The sequence below is a fragment of the Nannospalax galili genome, unplaced genomic scaffold (assembly GCF_000622305.1).
Source record: "Nannospalax galili isolate Female #2095 unplaced genomic scaffold, S.galili_v1.0 scaffold734, whole genome shotgun sequence".
Taxonomy (NCBI): domain Eukaryota; kingdom Metazoa; phylum Chordata; class Mammalia; order Rodentia; family Spalacidae; genus Nannospalax; species Nannospalax galili.
The window spans coordinates 179,300-201,301 of record NW_008337073.1 but is presented as its reverse complement, the minus strand read 5'-3'; the positions used below and the strand labels follow the sequence as shown (position 1 = coordinate 201,301).

The window sequence follows — 22,002 nt, the reverse complement described above, 5'->3', positions numbered from 1 at the left end:
TATTTATTTAATTATATAAAATATATTTAAAGGGGCGCTGTTATTCAAATTAATCTAATTAGTGGAATGCCTTGTACAAGGTTTTCTCCATTTTGTTTTCAACAATTTTAATTATATGATGTTTGAATTTGGTGCTCTAATATTTACAAAATAAAACTCACCTGAATTATCATTATGTATTAAATTCTAGAAACAGGGATAAGTATAAAATAAGTAATGAATAATTTCCGTTTTGTGGTTTAGTCATTTAAGGCTTTCCCATTCAGTAGCCTGCCCTGTACTTTAAGCATGTTGCCACCAGGTGGCGGTAGGGTGCCAGACATAAAATCCACAGTAAAGCACTTACGTGATTTTCTGATGTTCAAAGTTAAGTCTTTGCCTGCGATCAAAAAACATTTGAGACCACAGTTTGCAGTTTAATGTAATATATTTTTAGACTAAAATAGTTTAAATTAAACTCTTGGCAACCCTTACACATTTTTAAAACAGATATAAATTCCAAGCTACAAAATCATCGACCTCATTATCTCCCTTCCTTATTTCTGCTTATTTCCATAATGGCTTAGACAATTCTTGCACTCCTACCTGATGACAGTGTTAGCCTTCCAGGCTTATTCTGAATCTTTATTTATTGCCAGTCTCTATCATGGTAGCTTGAATATTAGCTTTAAAAATCCTTAAGAGTTTTTCTTGAGGGAAAAACTTTTCTGGCTCCCTTTCATTCAGATTAGATAGAGGCTTATCTTCCCAGCACCATTTCAGACTGTCTTAAATAGAACTGAAAGGATTTGTCCTCCAGACTACCAAGCAACAGTGTTTATTTGCATCTTCTGTATGTGTTTGCATATATGGAGGGCCTTTTCCTTCTAATTTTCTACACTACAGAATAATCCATTAGGTCCCACCCTCTTAAAGCTCCCTGAAGCAGCAGTAGTTTACTACAATCTACCAGGCAATGCAGCTGTATTTCTTCAGTACCAAGCTCTGTGCCAAACATCTTGAAAGAAGACTTCCTCAGAAACAAAATCTTCATGCCATATTTGAAATGTGAGAAAAACAGAAAAATGTTCACTGACTTTGTTATAATGGGTGATATTATATAATGGAAAAAGAACAGTTTCAATGAAAGGGAATTAAGCTGCTTTGAAAAGCAGTTAGAAGTTCTCAGTCAGGGGTCATCAAGTTTAAATTTTGGAACAGATTCTAGAAGGGTTTCAGTTTATTAGGCTCATGATGACTCTTGATGGAACACATCCCTAGTCTCTGAGTCACTGCCCTGTTCTGCCCCCTGTTTCAAGAACAAAGGTCTGGGTGGCTCAAGGTTGATGCTGAGGGTGAAGGGTTAGCATGTGCATAGTTAGGGGAGAAAAGACACTAGCAATTTTCTATCTAAGCATTAGCATGGCTGGAGAAAAAGGGGGTTGCATGGGACTTGTTCAGGCATTGGAGCTGGGAGTAAGAGAGGACAGAGACTGAGCTGTAATTCCTGGAGATTAGAGTCTACATATCAAATGAGGGCTACCTGCGCTCTCCTGGCTGAGTTCCGGAGAAGCTCTGAAGGTGTGCCCCAAGGAAGCCACTGCCAGTATCACTTGGGAAAGGAATCTGGGGGAATTCAATAAGCAAAGGCCAAAGGAAAAAAAAAAAACTAGGAGAGAAGAGAAAGGGATATATAATAAAAAGCTGTCTTTGACGTCTCATAGGAAGCCTGTAAACCAGTAGGCCAGTTATTATTATCCTGTATTTACAAGGGAGAAACTGAGTCCCACAGAAGGGAAGTGACTGAAGGATCCATCCATACTGAATGATGGATGCAGACTTCAAAGCAATGCAACCTGATTTCAAGATAAAGATTAAAGAAAAGAGGGCTTGTTTGAAACCCCCCACACACTGTACCCTATTCTTTATAAACAGTACGTAAAATTTCCATATAACATAAGCTTAGGCTTTGAGCGGTCAAACTAAAGCAGTTTCAGCCACTGTTGAAAACGTTTGTGGAATGTACGGTATTTACTGACTTTAAATATGGACTGTGATACAAGGATACAAGGACTTGTAAGTATGAAAATTGACTCTGTATTTACAGACTTCTAATTCAGGCATGCCCTCAGGTTCTTTGGAGGCATCCAGTTGTGTGTGTGTGTGTGTGTGTGTGTGTGTGTGTGTGTGTGTGTGTTTCCCTCCTTTGCACCTAATATAGTCATGGCTAGAAATAGCCTTATAAGAGAGTTGCTGACTCAGCTCCTTCTTCCCTCACAGTCAGCTCTCCGTAAGTGTGTCACTTCACATCCCTGCCTACTGCTTCTGATCATGTCATGCTCCTGGTTAAAATCCTTTTAATGGTTCCTCATTGATTACAGGTGGCAGTTTTCTACTGAGGTTGCACATGGAAATCACTTGGGGAGCTTTTAAGCACTCAGTGTCCAGGTGCCACCATCTGAGACCTTGATGCAGATGTTGAGATGTGGGGCCGTGCCTGCAGGGATAATGATGGAACATAGAATTCAGTTTTTGCTCAAGGTGGAGTTATAGGGATCGCACTGACTCTCCAGCCTTAAACAACCAACAACCCAGACAGAAATATATGAAGCATTGGTTTCCACATTATTAGACACAAAGCATCTGTCGTGGTTTGTTTCTCCATTGCTGTGACAAAATACTCTGACCAATACCAACTTTGTGGAGGAAAAGGTTTATTTTATCTTACATCTCCTGGGGTCACAGTTCATCAGGGAGCGCAAGGTAGGAACTCAGGTCAGGAACCTGGAGGCAGGAGCTGAAGCACAGACCATGGAGGAACGCTGCTTACTGGCTTACTCCCCTGCTCCCTGTTCAGCCTGCTTTCTTATGCAACACAGGCCCACCTGCCCAGGGGTGGCACCACCTGCAGTGGGCTAGGCCCTCCCACATCACTCAACAATCAAGAAGATTCCCCATGGACTTGGCCACAGGCCAGTCCTATGGAAGTAATTCCCGATTGAGGCTCCCTCAACCCAGGTATGTCAAGTTGACACTAAAGCTATCCAGCACAGCATCAAAGGACAGGGACCCAGAGACAGGAACAAACTCCCTGTTTGCTATGCTGAGAAGACTTCCAAGTTCTCCTCAGAAGGAGCGAGGACATCTGGTGAGGTGAAATGGCTCTAGGAAGGCTAGCACAGCTAGAGTTTTCTGGGAGGGGGGTGGAGAGGCCAGAGTACCGAATAGCACACATGTGTGAAGCTCTCAGAGGCCAAACCAAGGAACACATGGAGAGACCGGTGAGATAGCTCTTAGAGCCTAGATCATGCTAGTAATAGTTTCATACCTTTCAGACAGGAATGCCCTGAAATTCCAAAGATACGGTTCAAGTACTCAGCACCTTTTCTCGGGAAGTATTAGCAACTAAACAATGTTTCAGTCTCTTGGAACAAAACTTAAACAGAAGACTAAGGAACTTCCTTCTGTTTCTGAGCAACTCTAAAGCACATTTATGGGGACACAAAATTATCCAGTCCTCAACAGGGTAAAATTCATAATGTCTGGCATGCGAATAAAAAGTTACTAAGCATGAAAAGAACAATAAAGAGAAAACAAACCAAAATCAGCTCTAAACCGATGCACATGTCAGAATTAGGACACAAAAATGGGAATTATAACTGTATCTGTATGTTCCACAGGCTTAGAAGAAAGATTAGATATGTTGTTTAATTTAATTTATTTATTTTTATTTTATGTGTATGCATGTATTGCCTGCATGTAGGTAAGTGCACCTGTGTCGTGCAATGCCCGAGGAGGACAGAACATGCTGTCAGATCCCCTGGGACTGGAGTTAGAGACAGTTGTTAGCTGCCATGTGGATGCTGGGATTTGAACCCGGGACTTCTGCAAATTCTTTACTGCTGAGCCATCTCTCCAGCCCAAGATTAGATCAACAGAGATACGAGAATTATAAAAAAGGCTCAAGTCTGACTTCTGGAGATGAAAACAACAATCTCAGCAACGCAACATCTAATGGATTATAGGAGCAGATGAGTCTCATGAAGAAAAGATAAGTAAACTTGAAGACAGCAATATCCAATAAGCCCAGTGTGGTGGCACACGCCTTTAATCCCAGCACTCAGGAGGCAGAGGTAAGTGGAGCTCTGTGAGTTCAAGGTCAGCCTGGTCTACATAGTGAATTCCAGGACAGCTAGGCCTACATAATGACACCCTGTCTCAAAACAGAACAGAACAGAACAGAGCGGAGCAAAACAAAACAAAACAAATCCAAACCAACCAAACAACAAAAAAAAGGAAACTATCCAAATGAGCCATAGATGATAGATTAAAAAAATACTGAATAAGATTATTAGAGCATTGCCAAGGTATATGCTAACATTAAAGGCCCAATATACATGTAATTGGAATTTCTAAAGTAGAGCAGAGGTGTGTGCCTCTGTGTGTATGTGTGTGTGTGTGTGTGTGTGTGTGTGTGTGTGTGTGTGTTTGGTGGGAGGGGATGACAGAAAACAGTATTTTAATAAATGATAACAAAAAACTTCCTGAAGTTCATGAAAACTATAGAAGTCATATCTAAGGTAGTTTGGGGAGGGAAGAGGGAGAAGGGCGGGTGATACAGAGGGAGAGAGAGGTGAGATAAATAATGCTTAGGTGGTATGAAAAGCCAAAGGGGAAATGTGCTAGTTCAAAAGTCTACTGAAAAATACACATATATTAGTGCATGCACATAGTTGAAGGCTATATAACAAAAAACACAGTGCCAGACAGGAGAAATCTCCCATTGAGTTGTTGGTCAGGGTAGTCCGAGAGACTCAAAATAACACAGGCTATTGACGCAGTTCTTGATTGCCTCACATAACTTGAAGGTAAGACCCTATTGCTGAAGATAGGACATACTTCAGTCATAGGATTTGGAGCAATGGAGCTGGAACTGACCTGAAAGGCCTCCCTGAAGACTAGCTCTCATGGTATCAGAGGATACTGTGCAAGTTGCTAAGGTAGAAAATCAATCAATGGCCCAACCCAGCTATAAAGCCTAATAAGTACAACAATGACCCACACAGCAAACTGTTGATTGCTATTGGTGCAGTAGTAGCACTTTTATCTTTTGAGTAATCAACAATTATCTAATTGGACTTAAGGCCCAATCAATGGGAGGGAACCCATGTGTGGTACTGTAAACATAGCCAAATACACATGGCTGGAAAGGTCATAGATCCTAGAGAAAAACATAAATCTGTTACACCCCTAGACAAATATAATTTCTTACTGTATGCTAAATACATAACCTTATATTTACAGACAAGTAATATCTCTCACCACTCATCAAAGAAATTTCTTTTTGCAATAGAAAGAGATTTACAGAGTTCCACAACAGGTCAAATGCAGAGAATGGGTGTCTGTGAGATACCCAGCCCTAAATGACACATCTACAATGCAACCTCTACACCTAAGGTTCAGGGAACATAGAGGCACAGGGGGCAGAGAGAATATTCATGTATCTCTCAACTCTCACCAGTGAAACTTCCTCATGTAACAGATGATAATTAACACAGAAAGCCACAACTGGCCAAAACTCAGAGAATAAGAGACTTCAGAGTGCATATCCCTGGATAGAACTCCTATATTGAACTTCTGTCACTTAGGGCTCAGAGACCATTGCAGAAGAAGGGGAGGAAAGACTGTAAGAGCCAGGGGTGGTAGATGACCACAAGAAAAGAGTCTTCCAGGCCTCTGGGAACTTGCTTATATGAATTTAGAGCAATGGTGACAGCATGCACAAGATCCATGTAAAAACTCAAACCAGGTAAAAACACAGCATAAAAATGGTGAAATGGGTATGAAGCCCCAACCTTAGCTGAGGAGCTACTGGCAACTGATCACTGCTGGGTGAGGAAGAGCTGGTCTTCTTTAAGGTAGTGATGCTAGATAAACTGACCAGGCTCCAGTGGCTGGACTTATACCAAGGAACCTTAGGGGATGCGACTTGACTTGATAGGGCTTAACATATATGACAGAATGCATGGAATTTGGTTGCGGGGTTGTGGAGAGAGGTGCAGTTGGGGGAGGGAGAGTCTAAATATGATCAAGGATGTATGGTATGAAATGCATAAAAATTCAATAAGAAACTTAGCACACAAGATATCTGAAGAAAATTACCTCAGGATATAGATAATAACCAAATGGCTAAAAATCAGTGGAAAAAAAAAATCAAGTGTAGCCAGAGGGAAAAGGGCATACTAAGTATATAGATGAAGAAGAATAACAAAAAATTGAAGTTTCTTATCAGAAATAATGAAGAAAGAGCCCAAGGTGTCAGCACCTAGAACTCTACCTAGCAAAAGAATCTTTCAAAAATGAAGGCAAAATAAAGTTATTTCTAGAGGTACAAAAGATGACAGAAGACTCCCGCTAGTAAAAATATTAAGGAAAGTCCTCCAGATAGAAGGAAAATTATGTAAGATGGAAATAACGAATCATACAAAGGAATGAAGACCAAATCTGGCTTTAAGGATGTGGGATCAACACCGTTTCACAGAAGCTCCCGCCCTCTGAAGCCCTGTGTGCCTGGTTTCATGTTTGGCTGTCACTGTCTTTAAATTTTTAATAATTCTTGAACAAAGGGCTCTGCATTTTCATTTTGAACTGGGCCCTCAAATTACATAGCTGTCCTGATGAAGAGTACATTATAGCCAATGAGAATTGGGACAGGAAGGATGAAACACTCAAATTGACTTGGCTCTAGGTCATGTGTTCAGGCATGGCGTGGGGAACAGTGGAGGTGGCTTTTTTAGAGGAAATCTAGAAAGCTTTCCTTTAATCAGGGCAAGCATGAATGAAATCTTTAAAGAGGAAAACCACTAAAACAAAAATGTTTAAGGTAGGGATTTGGATAATCAGAACATGATTGTCATTTTTGTTCTGAGATGAATAAATGTCTCTGATGAGAGTTTTATGAAGTTTCTTGGTTGCTGAGGACTGAAAACTATAGCTTCAGGCCAAATGCCTTATTTATTGTGTTTGCGTTCTATAATAACGGCTGTTCCACAGAGTTGACACTAAAGTACTGCAAGAGCACAAGTTCATGCTATATGCAAGAAAAGCTGTGTTTACCTCCACAGAAGCTTTAATTGTTAAAATGCAAGTTATTGTAGTATAATTACATCTCAGTTGGCCAAAGCTAATATTTTCTCATTTATAAGTGTGGATGTGGGAAGTTCATGCTGAATGATAGAAGAGGTGATGGCCTAGGTAAAGGGCTAACATTACTGGAAAGCAAGTACAGGACTTTATTTGGGAGAACACTGTTCATCTCATATGACAAATGGATAGGGCATTTCTTACAAAATTTGGGTCAAATGAGGATGGTTTAAAAGGAATCCATGGGATAGCTTGAAATATGTATGAAAGTGGTAAGGCTGGTAGAGTCCCAGAGCTTCCCCTGACACGTGCTTGAAAAGCTTTAAAGCTGAGAGCTGTGTCTGGCTGTCCTGAGGCATGTGAGGATCCAGCTGTAATGTACATGGTGGGAATAGAATCCTTAAATCCACAGATGACTTATGAAGTTTGTTTTATACTCTAATATTCACATCTATTCATTTAGTTAAAGCCTTTGGCTTTGATTTAAGTTGCTAATATTTGAACTATTGACTTATATAGCCTCCCTGGTGTGGAAATATGAATATTTTCTCATTTATTAATGTCCTGTAGTGAAGGCATAACCTTTTACTTAAAATAATTGGTTTGGAAATGGAATTAGAACATTCATCCCTTCCATTCCTCCCCTGCAATTTGTGAATCTGCTGATTGGTTTTCTGGGCTGTAGGCATGTTTCTTTGTTTTTATACAACACATATATTTGTGCACACACACATTCAAGTGCACATATATACATTCAACACCATACAAAAGAGAGAATATTTAATTGAAGTTATAGCAACAACAGTAAGGTAGACAGTGTGAATTTATAATGCTGCTGATGAAATAAAAACATTAAAGCAAATCCTTCCTCATAGGATGATATGCCTACAGCATTTAAAGAAAATAAGGTCATATTATCAAAAAATGCAAAATTAATGCAAAATTAGAAAGTCTCCTTTGAAAACTTTCTTAGCACACCTTCATGTGTTTAGAATATCATTGAATTTCCCTGGGAAGGTAGATATTAAATCATTAACAGTGAACCAAGAAAAAAACCCCATGGGGCTAGAGAGATGGCTCAGTGGTTAAAAGCACTGGCTGCTCTTGCAGAGGACTTAGGTTCAATTGCCAACACCCACACGGTGGTTAACAACTATCTGTAACTCCAGTCCCAGGGGCTCTAACACCCTCTTTTGGCCTCCATAGGCACTGCACGACATGTGTGCACTTACATGCATGCAAGCAAAACACTCATACACAGAAAAAATTTTTTTTAAAAAGAAAAAACCAGAAAACAAAGCAATATGACAATCCTAAATGAATGTAGGTTCAGTTTCAGCAGTGATTAGACAAGAAGCAAATGATCTACTAATCAATTTCCTGTTGCAAAAATAATTCCAAATTACATCCATGGGAGATGTGAAATAGTTTTCATAGGACATATTGTGGGTGCTGTTCCCCTACCTACTTTATTAATTTCTACTCAGGGGTATTAAAAATCCAAACACTGCAGTTAGATATTTAAAAGTGATTCTAGACTTATGTGCAGGGATTTAAGAATACACTGAAACTTATAACTGTTTTTTTTGTCTATTCAAAAGGAACTTTTATCATTATCAGTACTGCACTAAGCCCAGGGCAGAATGATTTCTTTGGTAAATAAATAGTAAAGCTGATGGGAATAAATTAATCATAGGTTCTTCCCTGAGATTCACACGTTAATAAACTGGACAGGGTTCAAAGTTATTTTGGTATTATCAAGTCCCTTTTGTAGATAGGCAATGATGAAAGAAATTAACATTGCTTTTCACAATTGCTATACTTTTTGTCTAGAAAATGAATAAGAGGTTATTTGCAAGGGCATTAGCTGATTATTTTTAAGTTCATAATTAACAAATACACATTTCATGTAGAAAATACATTACCTTCTTTCTAAAATTTCTGCCATGCATGGATGTTAAGGTTGTGAGCAGCAGTGTTGGACAGACTTGCTAACACCATATGCCAGGTCTGAGTAACCTCTGGGAGGAAAAAATAATGAACATATCTTTGAACTGCTAACTAGTCATTAATTCCCTCAACAAGCCTTTGGAGGGATGATAACTTGAAATGCAGATTCACCCAGCTAGTATTTGCAGAGGGAACAATGTGCCTGACAGTTTCTCCCAGTGTATTCCTATTTTAACATGAAAACGTCGATAGAAAGGTAGGTGTGTGGAATTATTATTGATCGCGGCAGGCACAAGAGCAAAGCAGCTATCAATAAACATCAGTATTTGAATATGAAGATCAGATTAAGGGATTAAAGGATCGATGGTTGGCCTATCCTTCATGCTCTAATTTGAGACACATTGGGGCCTTCAAAACAGGCACTGCTTCCTGCCTTGAAGGTTTCTTGTGCTGAGAAGATTTCCATTCCTCTTTCTCCTTTCAACATTTTGGGTAGCTCTGTGTCCAAAACCCATATTTGTTTATTCAAATAGCCTTGATTTAAAAATTATTATATACTACAAAGAAAAGGTCTTTAAGGGCCATATGTATCTATATGTCTCTAGATTTTTCAAGTCACAAATTTGTACAGTTTTCATTTCCTCCTAGAAACACTTGGCATAAGCTTATTATACTCATGAGAATATATTTGCATCTATTTAATAGCAAGTGTAACAACATATACACCTGGTGCTTCATCAATACTATCGAATGAGGCTGAAGTTATTTACAGTCATGCCAGCAGCAGTCTCCTCGTCCTATCTTCTCTCCCACTACCAGCCATTCTTCCTGTCAGCCAGTCAGCACTTGCTCTGCTGTCTTTACAGGGAGCAACAGCCACTAGAGAGGCCTGGCTCCCTTAAAAGTAGTGACTCACTATAGAAATCCAGGATAGAAACCAGGCTCTTGACCCAGGATGGGAACCATCCATTCTAGAGTGATCCAGGATAAGAACGAGCTCTTCTACAGTGATCTTGATGGGAATCAGGTTGTTCAGAGTGATCCAGGATGAGAACCATGTTCTCTACAGTGACCCAGGATGAGAATCTGCCACTCTATAGTGATCTAGGATGGCAACCAGCCACTCTACAGTGATCCAGGTTAGGAACTTCCATAAATTCCTTCACTCTAGATCAAGATGTCTGTGCTTTCCCTTTATCAGGCAGAACACAATGAATTATGGGCACTTAGGACTCTATTAGTTGGTCCATATATTGTATAAGGCAGTACCTCATACCTTTCAGATAAACAAGTCACGGCTTTGCCTTTTGTCTTGAAGGCAGTCTTGAATCTGAGATCATTCAAAAGCTCTATAAGCCAGAAGGCACACATTATCATTTTCTCATTTAAGCACTCAACAACCCCAAGCCTATCAAATAAAATGCCTAGCTCAGGGGTATAAAGCTTTGTTTTCTAATTCCAATTCTACAGGCTTAGATCAGTTTTTGTCCATAATAAGCTTGTCTACTGAGTTAAATTACTTTCAAAGTCTCACCATTTAGAGGGTGAAGTTGACCACATAGATGCCACAGGAGTTTAAATTGAATCAGTCTACTTTAAGGGAAATACACTGTGTCAGTACTCGATATTCGTATATTTCAGGCCAGACAAGATTGGTGTCAAGGTCTGAAACACAGTGACTATGCTTTCAGATTTTGAAACAATGCTTCTAACTGGATTTCTGAACTGAACTTCTCTTTGGATTTCTCAAGCCAGATTATATTTTAGTAAGTGTAGCTAAAATGAAAACCCTTAAAGAACCAACATATATAGAAAAGGCCATTTTTCTGTCTGAACTCAAAGCTGTTTGTGATTTGTCTCTAAGCCCTGAGAGCAAACCTAGGGGCCTTCCAGCAGCACTGTGTGTTCACCGAGCTGTCCTTACTGCCTTTTTGTAGGGGTCTGTAGGCCACTGGTACCTTCAGATCTGAGAAGGCTGGGTTCAGGCCTGAATTTTAAACACTAGATTGGATAGTTGCATTTGATCAGTCTTCAGTGAAAAATTGTTATTATAGAGTACTACCAGAATCCGTCCTTTTCACCGGGAAGTACTGCTTATGCTAGTCAGGTGAATGACTCACATGCTACCTCATGTCAACTCTTTATTAAAGAACAACTGTATTCAGAAGGTATTACATAGTGCTATTTTTCAAGTTATATCATTAACCAGAATGCATCTCAACTTGGAAAGCTGTTGGCTGATCTATGGAAGGTGCTTTCATTAACAAGTGCCTACGAGTGGCCATGAGATGACTGTCAAGTCTGGCAGAGAAGTGGAATCTTTGCCTGGCACAACCACAGTTCAATCTTCTACCACACAGACTTAAGAATGATGACAACCAGAGCTTCAGACAGTGACTTTTTTCTGGTAATTGTAACTTCGTGAGGGAATAAGAAGCAAAAAGTTAAGAAATTTACTAAAGGCAGGCCAGAAGTCAGGAATCTTATCAATATGATTTTCAGACTCAAGAACAATTTCTGTAAGATGTTCTAGTATTTTTAAGATAGATTTTTAAAAGCAAAGAATGATAAGATAATAGTAATAACCATCATTTAAAATAATTATGTAATATAACATGTAGAAACTGGACTTTTTGGTGAGAAAGCAGAACTGAGCTCTTTAGAACCAGAGATACTTATTTGCTTTATCCTTCACTTTATGGATGCCTCCCTTCCCCCAATCATTAGAATATAAATCTAAAACAACTCTAAAAGAGCCATCACTCTCTGTTACTTCTTAAACATTTAAAAATACAGAATATAATTCCAAAGCCTGATTGTTTTCTGTTATTTTTTCATCTCATTCCTCCACTCACCGCATTGGAAAAAAAGATTAAAGAGGAAGCGAGGAGCACGTGAGAATCACAAAGATTCAGTTGATCTCTTTGCGTTTGAATATATGGCAGCATATGTTGGCCAGCTTTTATAGAAAATTTATGCCAAGTGTATGAATAAAACAGAGACAACATACGATCGGACGCCAGCTCCAGAAGATAACATTTTGATGATCACAGTAGCCTATTTAGCAAGAGCAAAAGCAGTCCCTTCAAGCATGGGGTTTTACGTCTAATTAAGGAACCAAGATAAGGAAACACGACAGAGAATAAAAACAAATGTGATTTAGAAATTAAAAAGTGATAACTTTTGACTTTTAATGGTGAAGAGGGGCAAAGATTAGAATGGGAGCTGATTTTGCTATGACATCCATATCCTAAACTGACAAGATTTCCTAAAATGGAAAACCCAAAAATTCTTGGGAGGTTTTGTTAGATAATGTAAAAATGCCCAGGCGTCTTAGTTCTGTACTTCAAAATGTCAAAAAGCAATGAGTTTGGAGTGTGAGATATACATATAATTTCTGTAAATACCGGTTAGATGGTCACACAGTTATAAAGAAGGAAAATTTCATTTATGAAAGGCTGAACAACTATGGTATCAGAAAGAAACCAACTTACATTAATAAGTTCAACTTCCCAGATTTTTTTCAAAAGGTCCATCGATGTGTAGCCATTAATGAGAAAGGCTTTGGTGTAGTCGCCCAGCTCAATGGAATCCAACCACTCAGCTACAGAGGTGGGATGGTAGCCATCATGACCAATGGGCCTCATCTGTAATTAAGAACATCACATTAGGAATCACTGAAGCTGTTTCCCTTGTGTTTCGACAACAGGATGTATCTTGCCACTTGCAAATTAACTGATATGAAGCATCAGATATTTCTGGATAAGGAACTAAGGAAAAAAATGAATTATGAACAATTCTAAATCATTAGTAATTTTCACGCTGAATTAGTTTTCGGAAATACACCCAGAAATGTCCAATTTAGCTGCTAAATTAACTCTGTGTTTGAGGGAATGAAATATGTCAAGCTTCTGTTATAGACCTTAGTGGCACATTGTTGGATGGATTTTCAAATGATGTCAGTTGAGTGGTATTTGATGCCGAAGGCACAAGGGACTGCGTTTTCAAAATAGAGATGGTAATTCTCATATGCACAACATCAAGGCGTGTGAAAATACTGCATGACTTAAATGTTCCAAAGGAATTCATGCTTATGCAAGATATGTATTGTAGGTAGTGCAAACACGGTGGAGAAACACACTGCTGTGGTAAGCCAGTTAAAAAGAGGCTTTGAGTGTTTTAAGACCATGTGTTCTGCCTCAGCTCTACAGTATGTTGGACATGAATAGGGAACTTGCTGACAGACAGGCTCCTATTTTTTGTCAGCTATATACAGATTTTTTTTTTAATACATTAGGGGAACAAAGAAGTGTGACAGCAACATAATGTTTCTGAGTTTAAATTGGGATGTGAAAATAATTTAAGCAAGAACTTCTGGGTTGAAAAATTTATATAGATTCTTCTAAGTCCTTCAGCCTTTATTTGAAATTTTAGTTGAATTCGTGGTTCCTGCGTTTTGATGTGACTCACTTCTGAAACTTATGTTGCTTTGCATGCCACAGCAGGGATCTAGTACTGGAGTTATTCAGGATAACTGCCCCCTCATCAACCTGATGTCAACTCTCCGTGAAATGCCTGCTGGGAACAGCCAAACTGCAAAACGCAAAACAGGCTTTCCTCTGTGTTCCAATTCAAGGAGATAAATATTAATGGAAATCTATATGATTCTGACTTGTGAGCAGGGAAAAGATTATTCTGGGCACCCAGGACTCAGATTTGAATCTTAAGCATGATAAGCTTTCTGTCAGTATGCAGAGTTTGCATTTTCAAGATGCTTTTTACCTTCTCGTTTTAAAGTCATCTTTTCTCCTTTTCTCTTTCCTGCTGTTCCATTCCTCAATCTAACTTGAATTTGCAGGTTTAAATAGTCACCATTTCAAAGTTACAGTGCAATTCATTATTTACACCAGTGTCTCACTTGCATTAGACATTTGTACTTTGCTTTTCTACTGATTGACCCATTTTAGCTATTCAACAAATGTCTGTTCATGTGGCACTTGGTATTTATTACAGTACCTGCATATGTAAATGATAACTCAGGGTTTCCAAAATGAAATTTAGTGGCATGTACAAATAAGTGAATGTTGTAGGTAAAATTGGAGACCAGAACCCAAAGTGGAGGCTCAAATGTATTGAGTACTTTCATATTTGGCAGATTACAGAATTACAGGGGCCAGGTGCATTCTCCCTGTCTCGTTAGCAAGTCAATGAACTAACCTAAATAGTCACCCCAGCCCCAGGAACTCCTCATATGGAATAAGTGGAGAAAGGGCAAGAGAGGAAAACGAGGAACGCTGGAGTTAAAATTAGCAGCCTAAGCAGAGAAGTCTTGTTAGTCCACCCAAGAAGCTGACTACTTTGGACAAGCTTAAGAAGCCTTGATCACTCATTTGGAGAAGAATCAATTGTTCCTTCCCAGAGAACTGTGTAATGGGATCTCCACATGTTGCCCCTAAACATTCACACATGATTCCTCAGAAAGAGCAATTACTGTCCCTCTGTCACACTGAGGTTTCTAATGGTCAATGTCTGCTGAAGAATCAGGGATACCCACCAGACAACTGCAAAGTGAACCTAGTTAAGTATAAGCAAGTTTGCCTCTTCCCTAGTCTTTTGTTTTGTCCCCTTACTAAATAATTAAGAATCAGAAAAGAGGGAGGGGTCAGTTCCTCAGGAGAAGACAGAACTCAGGGTGTGTGTGGGGAAGAGGGGGGTGTGAAAGGGAAAGGAATAAAACTGGAGGTTTAAATGGATTCGAACCAGATTTTAAATATTTTACATAATGAGACAGTTACTGAAAAAAAAAACCACACTAATGTTTCACCAAAGCCAGACTGCTCAGCAATATAGTTCCTCTTGTAAGGTAAGACCCGGCCTAAAGAGGGAGAGGAGTATTTGTTGGGATGGTGACAGACAGGGGCAAGGTAGAGTGCAGAGGTGAGGATACCTGAGAAATGAGTATGTATGCATTTGCAGGGCAGTACCCATGAATTTGCTTATTTAATGAATAGTCAGGGCTCATTCTGATGAATATTGTGGAAATTGTAAGGAACAAATCAGTCAAAGTCTCTTCTTCATGGAAATTATAAGTCTTAATTAAAAATATGTGAACAGGTGACCAATAAATTATGAAGGTTCTACATACCTGAAGAGAGGAAGCCTTCAGAGCCAAATGAAGTTACAAAATTAACTTGACACATATTTAATGATATGCAGAGTGGTTACTGTGCTGTGCAATAACTTCTTCAAAGTACTTCTCCCATCTGTTCCTTTATTTCTGTTCCTCCTGCCACTACCCTGCTTAGGTTCTCGTTAGCACTGACAAAAGCTAATGCAAAGCCTTCCACTTGGCTTCTCTCTTTCGGTTCAGCTTCTATATTATGGCTACATTAGCCAGGCTCTTATGTCTACCCTTGGACTAGAACCTGTAGCGGTCCTTTCTTGAGAAAAGGCCAAATGTCCTATTCCAGCATTCAAAGTCAACTGAAATTAACCTAATCCCTCACTGCTCTGCTATATGTGTCCTAGTGATATGACTGAACATGTGCACATGTCAACACAGTCAATGAACTGCTATCGACTCCTTGAATGTGAATTGTACCAGGCACTGTTGATACTTTGCTTCTATAAATTCCCATGGTTGCAATGCTCTTGCCCTTTCTAGTAGAGTTACTTTTCAAGAGCTGGCTTATTTTCATAAGACACAAAATTTTAGGCCATGTCATGCAGATGTTTTATAGATATCATCAGCATAAAAATATCAATTTATGTCCTTCTTCTCAAAACCCGGCTCTTCCCAGCACTTCTTATCTCAACTAGGGGCAACCATTGCTCCTTTGCCCAAGTAGAATCTTAGAAGGGAGTCATTTTCCTTCTTGTTTATGTTCAGTGTCTTAGCTCATTAGGGTGATATTACTTATAAATTTGATTTCCAAGATGTCTTAAATTCTGTCTCCTTCCAAAGCAGACTTTGGATCTGACAATTCCCAGGAATGTTCCTGACTGGTTGGGCGATCTTTGTCAAATAAATGAAGGTGTCAGATCAATGGTCTCAAAGCTCTTCAGCAACTTCTTAATTTTATAACTCCATGATTTGTGAATTGATTGCAAGTTAGTGTCTGATTTAGTTAATTAGCAAAGGGGAAAAAAATAAGCCCAATTACAAATCTACGAAAAAGAGAAAAGTAGGAAGGACACATAGACTACGGGTCAGATGGTATCCACGTTTCGTTCCTGACTCCTTGGCGTTGCCCACAGGTAGTACTACAGCTGCTGCTCAAATTAGAAAGGATTCAGCTTTTTTTCAAGCAGGAACATCTGGTGAAAGATGTCTTAAATTCTGTCTCATTCCAAAGCAGACTTTGGATCTGACAATTCCCAGGAATGTTCCTGACTGGTTGGGCGATCTTTGTCAAATGAAGGTGTCAGATCAATGGTCTCAAAGCTCTTCAGCAACTTCTTAATTTTATAACTCCATGATTTGTGAATTGATTGCAAGTTAGTGTCTGATTTAGTTAATTAGCAAAGGGGAAAAAAATAAGCCCAATTACAAATCTACGAAAAAGAGAAAAGTAGGAAGGACACATAGACTACGGGTCAGATGGTATCCACGTTTCGTTCCTGACTCCTTGGCGTTGCCCACAGGTAGTACTACAGCTGCTGCTCAAATTAGAAAGGATTCAGCTTTTTTTCAAGCAGGAACATCTGGTGAGACCGAGTTAGGAAGAGACAGCTCCAGGGCCTGCCAGGCCAGCAGTACTGTGGAGCGTGTGCAGGAATTGGGCACAGTCTGTGATGTGAGAGGCAGAGTGGTGGGCAGACAGCAGGCATTCCTAACAGAGGTTCACAACAAGGCAGACAGATTTGACTTGCTGAATTCCAAAATCTGGGGAAAACCTAAGCTGGGATGGAAATAGGGTTAGCAGCAAAGCTTTAGTCTTTACTAAATTCCGATATGTTGAGACATTTTACCGCAAACCTTCTTGGTTGCTGTGTTCTGCCTGAATGTCCACTGAGTGTCCTCAAGAGTCTCTTGGAGCATGTTTAGCATTAGAGAGTATGTGCATATAACGGGGGTGTGGTGAGCACAGGGACCACAGAATGGAGCTCTGTGCACCTTTGACCTTCAAGGGAGTTAGCTCTGAAATTTCCCTGGCTCTGATTGCCTGTTCTACTTCAGCCTAGTAACTCGTATATTAAATGTTTTATGTAGATAAGAAGAGGAAGAAACACTTTCTTTGCTTTAAAAAATCAGTGAAGTAGAAGACTTCTGTAAGACTAAATGATCACTATAGTTTTTTCCCCCTTTCATTCTCATTTTATTTGAAATATTCTGGTCTGATATATATATTAATACATATGATACATACATACATAAAGAAATATGAAGGATTAAAAGAATATCTTTGAGAGTTATCAGGCATTCAGTGAAATAATGTAAATACAGTTTAGCACAATTCTTGGCACTCAATAAATTACAGTTATGTTACTACAAATGAGAGCCCAAGTCACATGTGGTTAAGGCAACAAAGGGAGACCATGTGACTAACCTCTCATTCTTTCAGCTTAAAATGAGCTTCTTCTGCATAGATGAGGACAGTACTTCATTAGATGGCAGAGCCAAAAGATGGATGGTATAGAAAGAAGGAAACAGAAGCCAGTAATATAGCTATGGATGATTATGACTCATATCTGTAATCCCAGCAATTGGGAGGCAGAGGCAGAAGGATCAGGAGTTCAAGGCTAGCCTTGGCTATATAGCAAGTTTCAGGTCAGATTGGTCTATCTCAATAACAACCCTCGACCTACCCTCCCAAACAAGAAACAAGGAAACCCATCAATCAACCAACCAGTAAACAGATAATAGAAATAAAAAGGGAAAGATGATATACATTGTAATAGGTTTGGGATTAAATAAAAAATTAGTTTTCAATTCAACCAGTTACTAAGTTGGAGTTATGATACTGACATGGCAGTTGGACTAAGAGAACTTCCAAGGAACTCCAAGAAGGCAACAATGGATTAGGTAGATATTTTTTATTTTTATGTCCAGAAGTATAACATAATTAGAGACAGAGATTCCTCACAGTCTACCAAAAACTATCTTTCTTCCAGATAATACGGCTTATAATTAGGTTGGACTCCATGTCTGCCCAACTAGAGGAGACAGATCTATTCCAACCTAAAAAAGGTTCTTTGCCATGGATTTCCTTTTTTAAAAAAAATCTTCCTATATGCTGGAACATCAAGACTTACAGTGCAGCTTTGACCACATAGGCAAAACAATATCCCAGGGTTTGGGAGGTACACCTTACATCTTAACTGCATAAGAATCACACAGGGAATCCTGCTGACATGTGAGTCTCATTCAGTTAGGTTAGAAGGGACATCTGAGCTTTTGTATTTCTTACAAGCTTACTAGTGATATTAATGCTGTCAATCCATGGATCACCTGGAATAGTCATGCTTTAGGGGTACAGAGGGAGAGCAAAGGTCCTTCCAGAACTGTGGAAGGTAGAGCCAATTTGTAAACCCAGACTATTCATTTCAGAAATATTATGTGAGAGAAAGAAATGTTCTGCCCTCTAAACTGCTGTATTATGAAGCTCTCTGTCACAGCAGCACAGCCTTTTCTTGAATATAAACATAAATGAAAATAAGGCAATTTCATAAAAATATTTATATGGAGTCTGAACCTTTAACTGACAGTACATTGCATTGCCCCTTGTTTTGTGTACCCATAAATGTTCACATCTGTTGCCATTAAAGGAGCTTCATTTCCCTTAACTGCATATGTTGACATTTTCTATCAGTCATCTCATCACCCATTTGTAACAATGATACAGAGATGAGAGTGGGAAGCATCTAAGCAAAGCCCAGGTTTCTAGTGTGGCTATCTAGCTCATGGTAATGCTACCAGCCAAGGGGAAAAAAATACAGTAGAATGGCATGAATAATTTTGTGACATGAGAAATTAAACATGCTGTAGGACAGCACCTGAAATTTGGGGATGAAGTCTGTGGAGTCACATGACTTTGGCAACATTAGCAGTACAGATGGGAGTCTTGGCTGTCACAGTTACTAGTTGTCTGACCTTGAGTATACCACTCATCCTTGCCAAGCACTCGTCATCTGATTAATAACAGGAGAGATGAAAAGAATACCGATCTTTGAAGCTATCAGATGTGCTCAGTGTATCAATGTCAGTAGAGTTTAGCACAATTCTTGGCACATGGAGGAGTGCCATAAAATGTAGCACGTATGAGCTGAAGCCATGTGGTGATGAGACTGTAGAGGGCAATCATGCAGTATGAGAAGGAATGTGGCCTGAACCAACTCTTCCAAAATGGTTGAGGAAAGAAATAGTGTTTTAGGGGGTGTGGGCAGTGGTGACGGAGGCTGCAGAGCAGTCTAGTAAGCTAAAGGAGAAGGTTGTAGAATCCGGCAAATAGATCAGGAGGGACTGCACTAGAAGAGCACACAGCCTGGCTGGACCTGGGTGGGGTGTGAGTCAGCTCTGAGCAGGTAGAAAGTGCAATCTAAACTATTATCTGGGAAGGCAGAATGGGAAGATAAGGGGAGAGATGAAGGTTTCAGAAAGGAAAAGGCATGGAAAGCGTTGAGCCATGAAAAGACTCAGGGTTGAAGGTCAGCATCCTAAAGGAATGAATCTGAGAGTGCACTGGAGGTTGAGGGGAAGGGCGTGCTTGGTGATTAAAGATTTTGTTAAACATTTATTTAGCGGTGTGTGTGCACGCATGTGCATGCTGTGGCATGCCTGTGAAGGTCAGATGACAACTTGCCAGAATCTTTTCTCTCACTCCACCATGTGGGTCATAGAGACCGAGCTCTGGTTGTCACCAAGCCTGGTAACAAACGCCTTTGACTATTAAATCATCTCACTGGCCTGCTCGGCAATTACGATTGCCTTTCTTGAAAATTAAGGAGCCAAGAGGGATAGCTGGGACTGACTTTGAGGATGATAGCCTTGTGTTAAAGCAGTGTGAGTCAAAGTTATATAACTTAGACCTGGTTCGTGTTTTAGTGCAAGCCAGGTGTCAGGTGTGTGGCATGCCATTCTCCAGACACAAACATACAAACTGCACTTATGTAGACCACCTATGCCCAGAGTACTGAGGGGCCAGGCTTAGTTGCTTAAGGTTGCCCATAATGTCATTGTCCAGATGGACTGAGGTGACTCTTTTTCTACCTAGATGTGCTTTGTATTCTCAGACTTCGTGCCTGACAGGGCTCTTGTAATATACACAGCTGGTCTTGTCCTGCACCTCCTCTGTTCTGGCTTCTCATTCTACCTGCTTCAGCTCTCTACTGCTGTTACCCAAGACTCAGACTTACAGTAGCCCTGAAAATAAACCAGGACAAGCAGTGCAGACAGACAGAGTATAGCTGAGTTCAAATGCAGGTCTGTGAGGTGGTGTGAAGATCAAACCTTCTCGGGCTGCAAGACCTGGGCTTAGGGATCAATGTGCTGTTTTATCAACAGCTCTCAAAGAAATGATTGAATGTGAAAAAGAAAGGCTGATCCACTGACCACAGGGCTCCAGAGAAAGTTCCATTTTCCAACATTCAAGAGCTCTGGCAGGGTAGCTTTGCTGGGACAGATGAGTCTACAAGATGGACAGCACTATTAGCAATAAGAACATTACCTGACAGCTATGTGTGACTTAAAAAGCCTAGAGCGGTCCCACATATGCCATCTCATTTGTGTTTTAGGTGATTTGGGGGAAAAATGCCCTTTGTGGAATCCGAGGACCTGTGTTGTGATAATTCTTCTGTGTAACTGGAATGGTTAATATAATGAGACTGTTGCTGGGAAGCAAGGCATGATAAGTTCTTTCTGTTGGTCAGTTGTAGCAAGGGAGAGGTCCGAGTACAGAGGCCCTACTGCTCAAAGCCTCTTTGTTTAGAGTCAGACTATGTTGTAGGTAAAAATTCCATAAAAGAATAGGGAGACACCTAACCCCCAAAGGTAAGAGAATTGTGTCTGAATGTTGCCATGGACATATATCCACAGACAGTTGTATCCCCACATTTGTCACACGACTACCTAAGCCTCACTGACTTGGGGCTCTTGGAGTAGTTGGACAATTACAGACTCCAAACTTTAGGCTCAAGGCAGGAGAACTGAAGTGGTAATAGCTGCATATTCCTTGGCATGACATTTGGGGGGGAATAAAGGAGAGTAAAGTGCTTTGCATTAGATACAACCTCCTAATGTTCCATGACGTACATTTTATGCATAAAAAGTGAATTAAAACAGCCTGGAAGAGTTTTCAGATGGTCCCAATTTCAATGTCTTAAATCATGGAATAAATTAACATGAAGCAATAGATAATAGAGTTATAGATAAGAAATACATTCAAGACCCATGGGCAACCAACTTCCAACCACCAGAATAGCCTGAGAAGCACTAGCCAGATGCATCTAGCCTCTTGCCATCAAGGATAGGGGAGACTGACTTTAGTCAAAGGTGCTGGCCTGACCACAAGTTAAAGGAATGAATTTTCCAGCACAGGCAACTATAAATCCTGATTGGAAAAAAATGACAATAGCAACAATGATAAGACAGTCTACTGTCTACAAAGAGCATGAGTGATCTGTTAGCCAGGCTCTAGTCTTTTCAGTTTCATCTGCAAACACAGAGAATGCCTCTATCTGCAGCACCACTTAAGAACAGCTACCTGTCATATGAAACTGTGTGGGCTGTGGATGAAAAGACCCATTGAGGGTTTACTCAGGACACACATAAACATGGATTTTACTGAATGACTGTTTTGTATTATTCCCTGAAGCCTTGGGTTAAAGGGTGTGTTTTAAAAAATTCAATGAAAGGAAATGTTTTTTCTATCATCTTTTTATTTCTAAACTCTATTCAGATCATGTTGACCCTAGAGTACTTTGTTAAATAAC

The 22,002-nt window shown here is 39.8% G+C and overlaps 1 protein-coding gene across 13 annotated transcripts in view; it reads right to left on the bottom strand.

The window, feature by feature from the left end:
• The window catches only part of LOC103733245 (ankyrin repeat and sterile alpha motif domain-containing protein 1B), a gene marked incomplete at its 5' end in the record, with an annotated part of 492,005 nt that overhangs the window by 296,888 nt on the left and 173,115 nt on the right, over nt 1-22,002 (bottom strand). For all 13 annotated transcript variants that reach the window (XM_017797886.1, XM_029563077.1, XM_029563074.1 and 10 more), the window contains 1 exon segment: nt 12,567-12,719. In XM_017797886.1, coding sequence (XP_017653375.1) covers nt 12,567-12,719 — 153 coding nt within the window.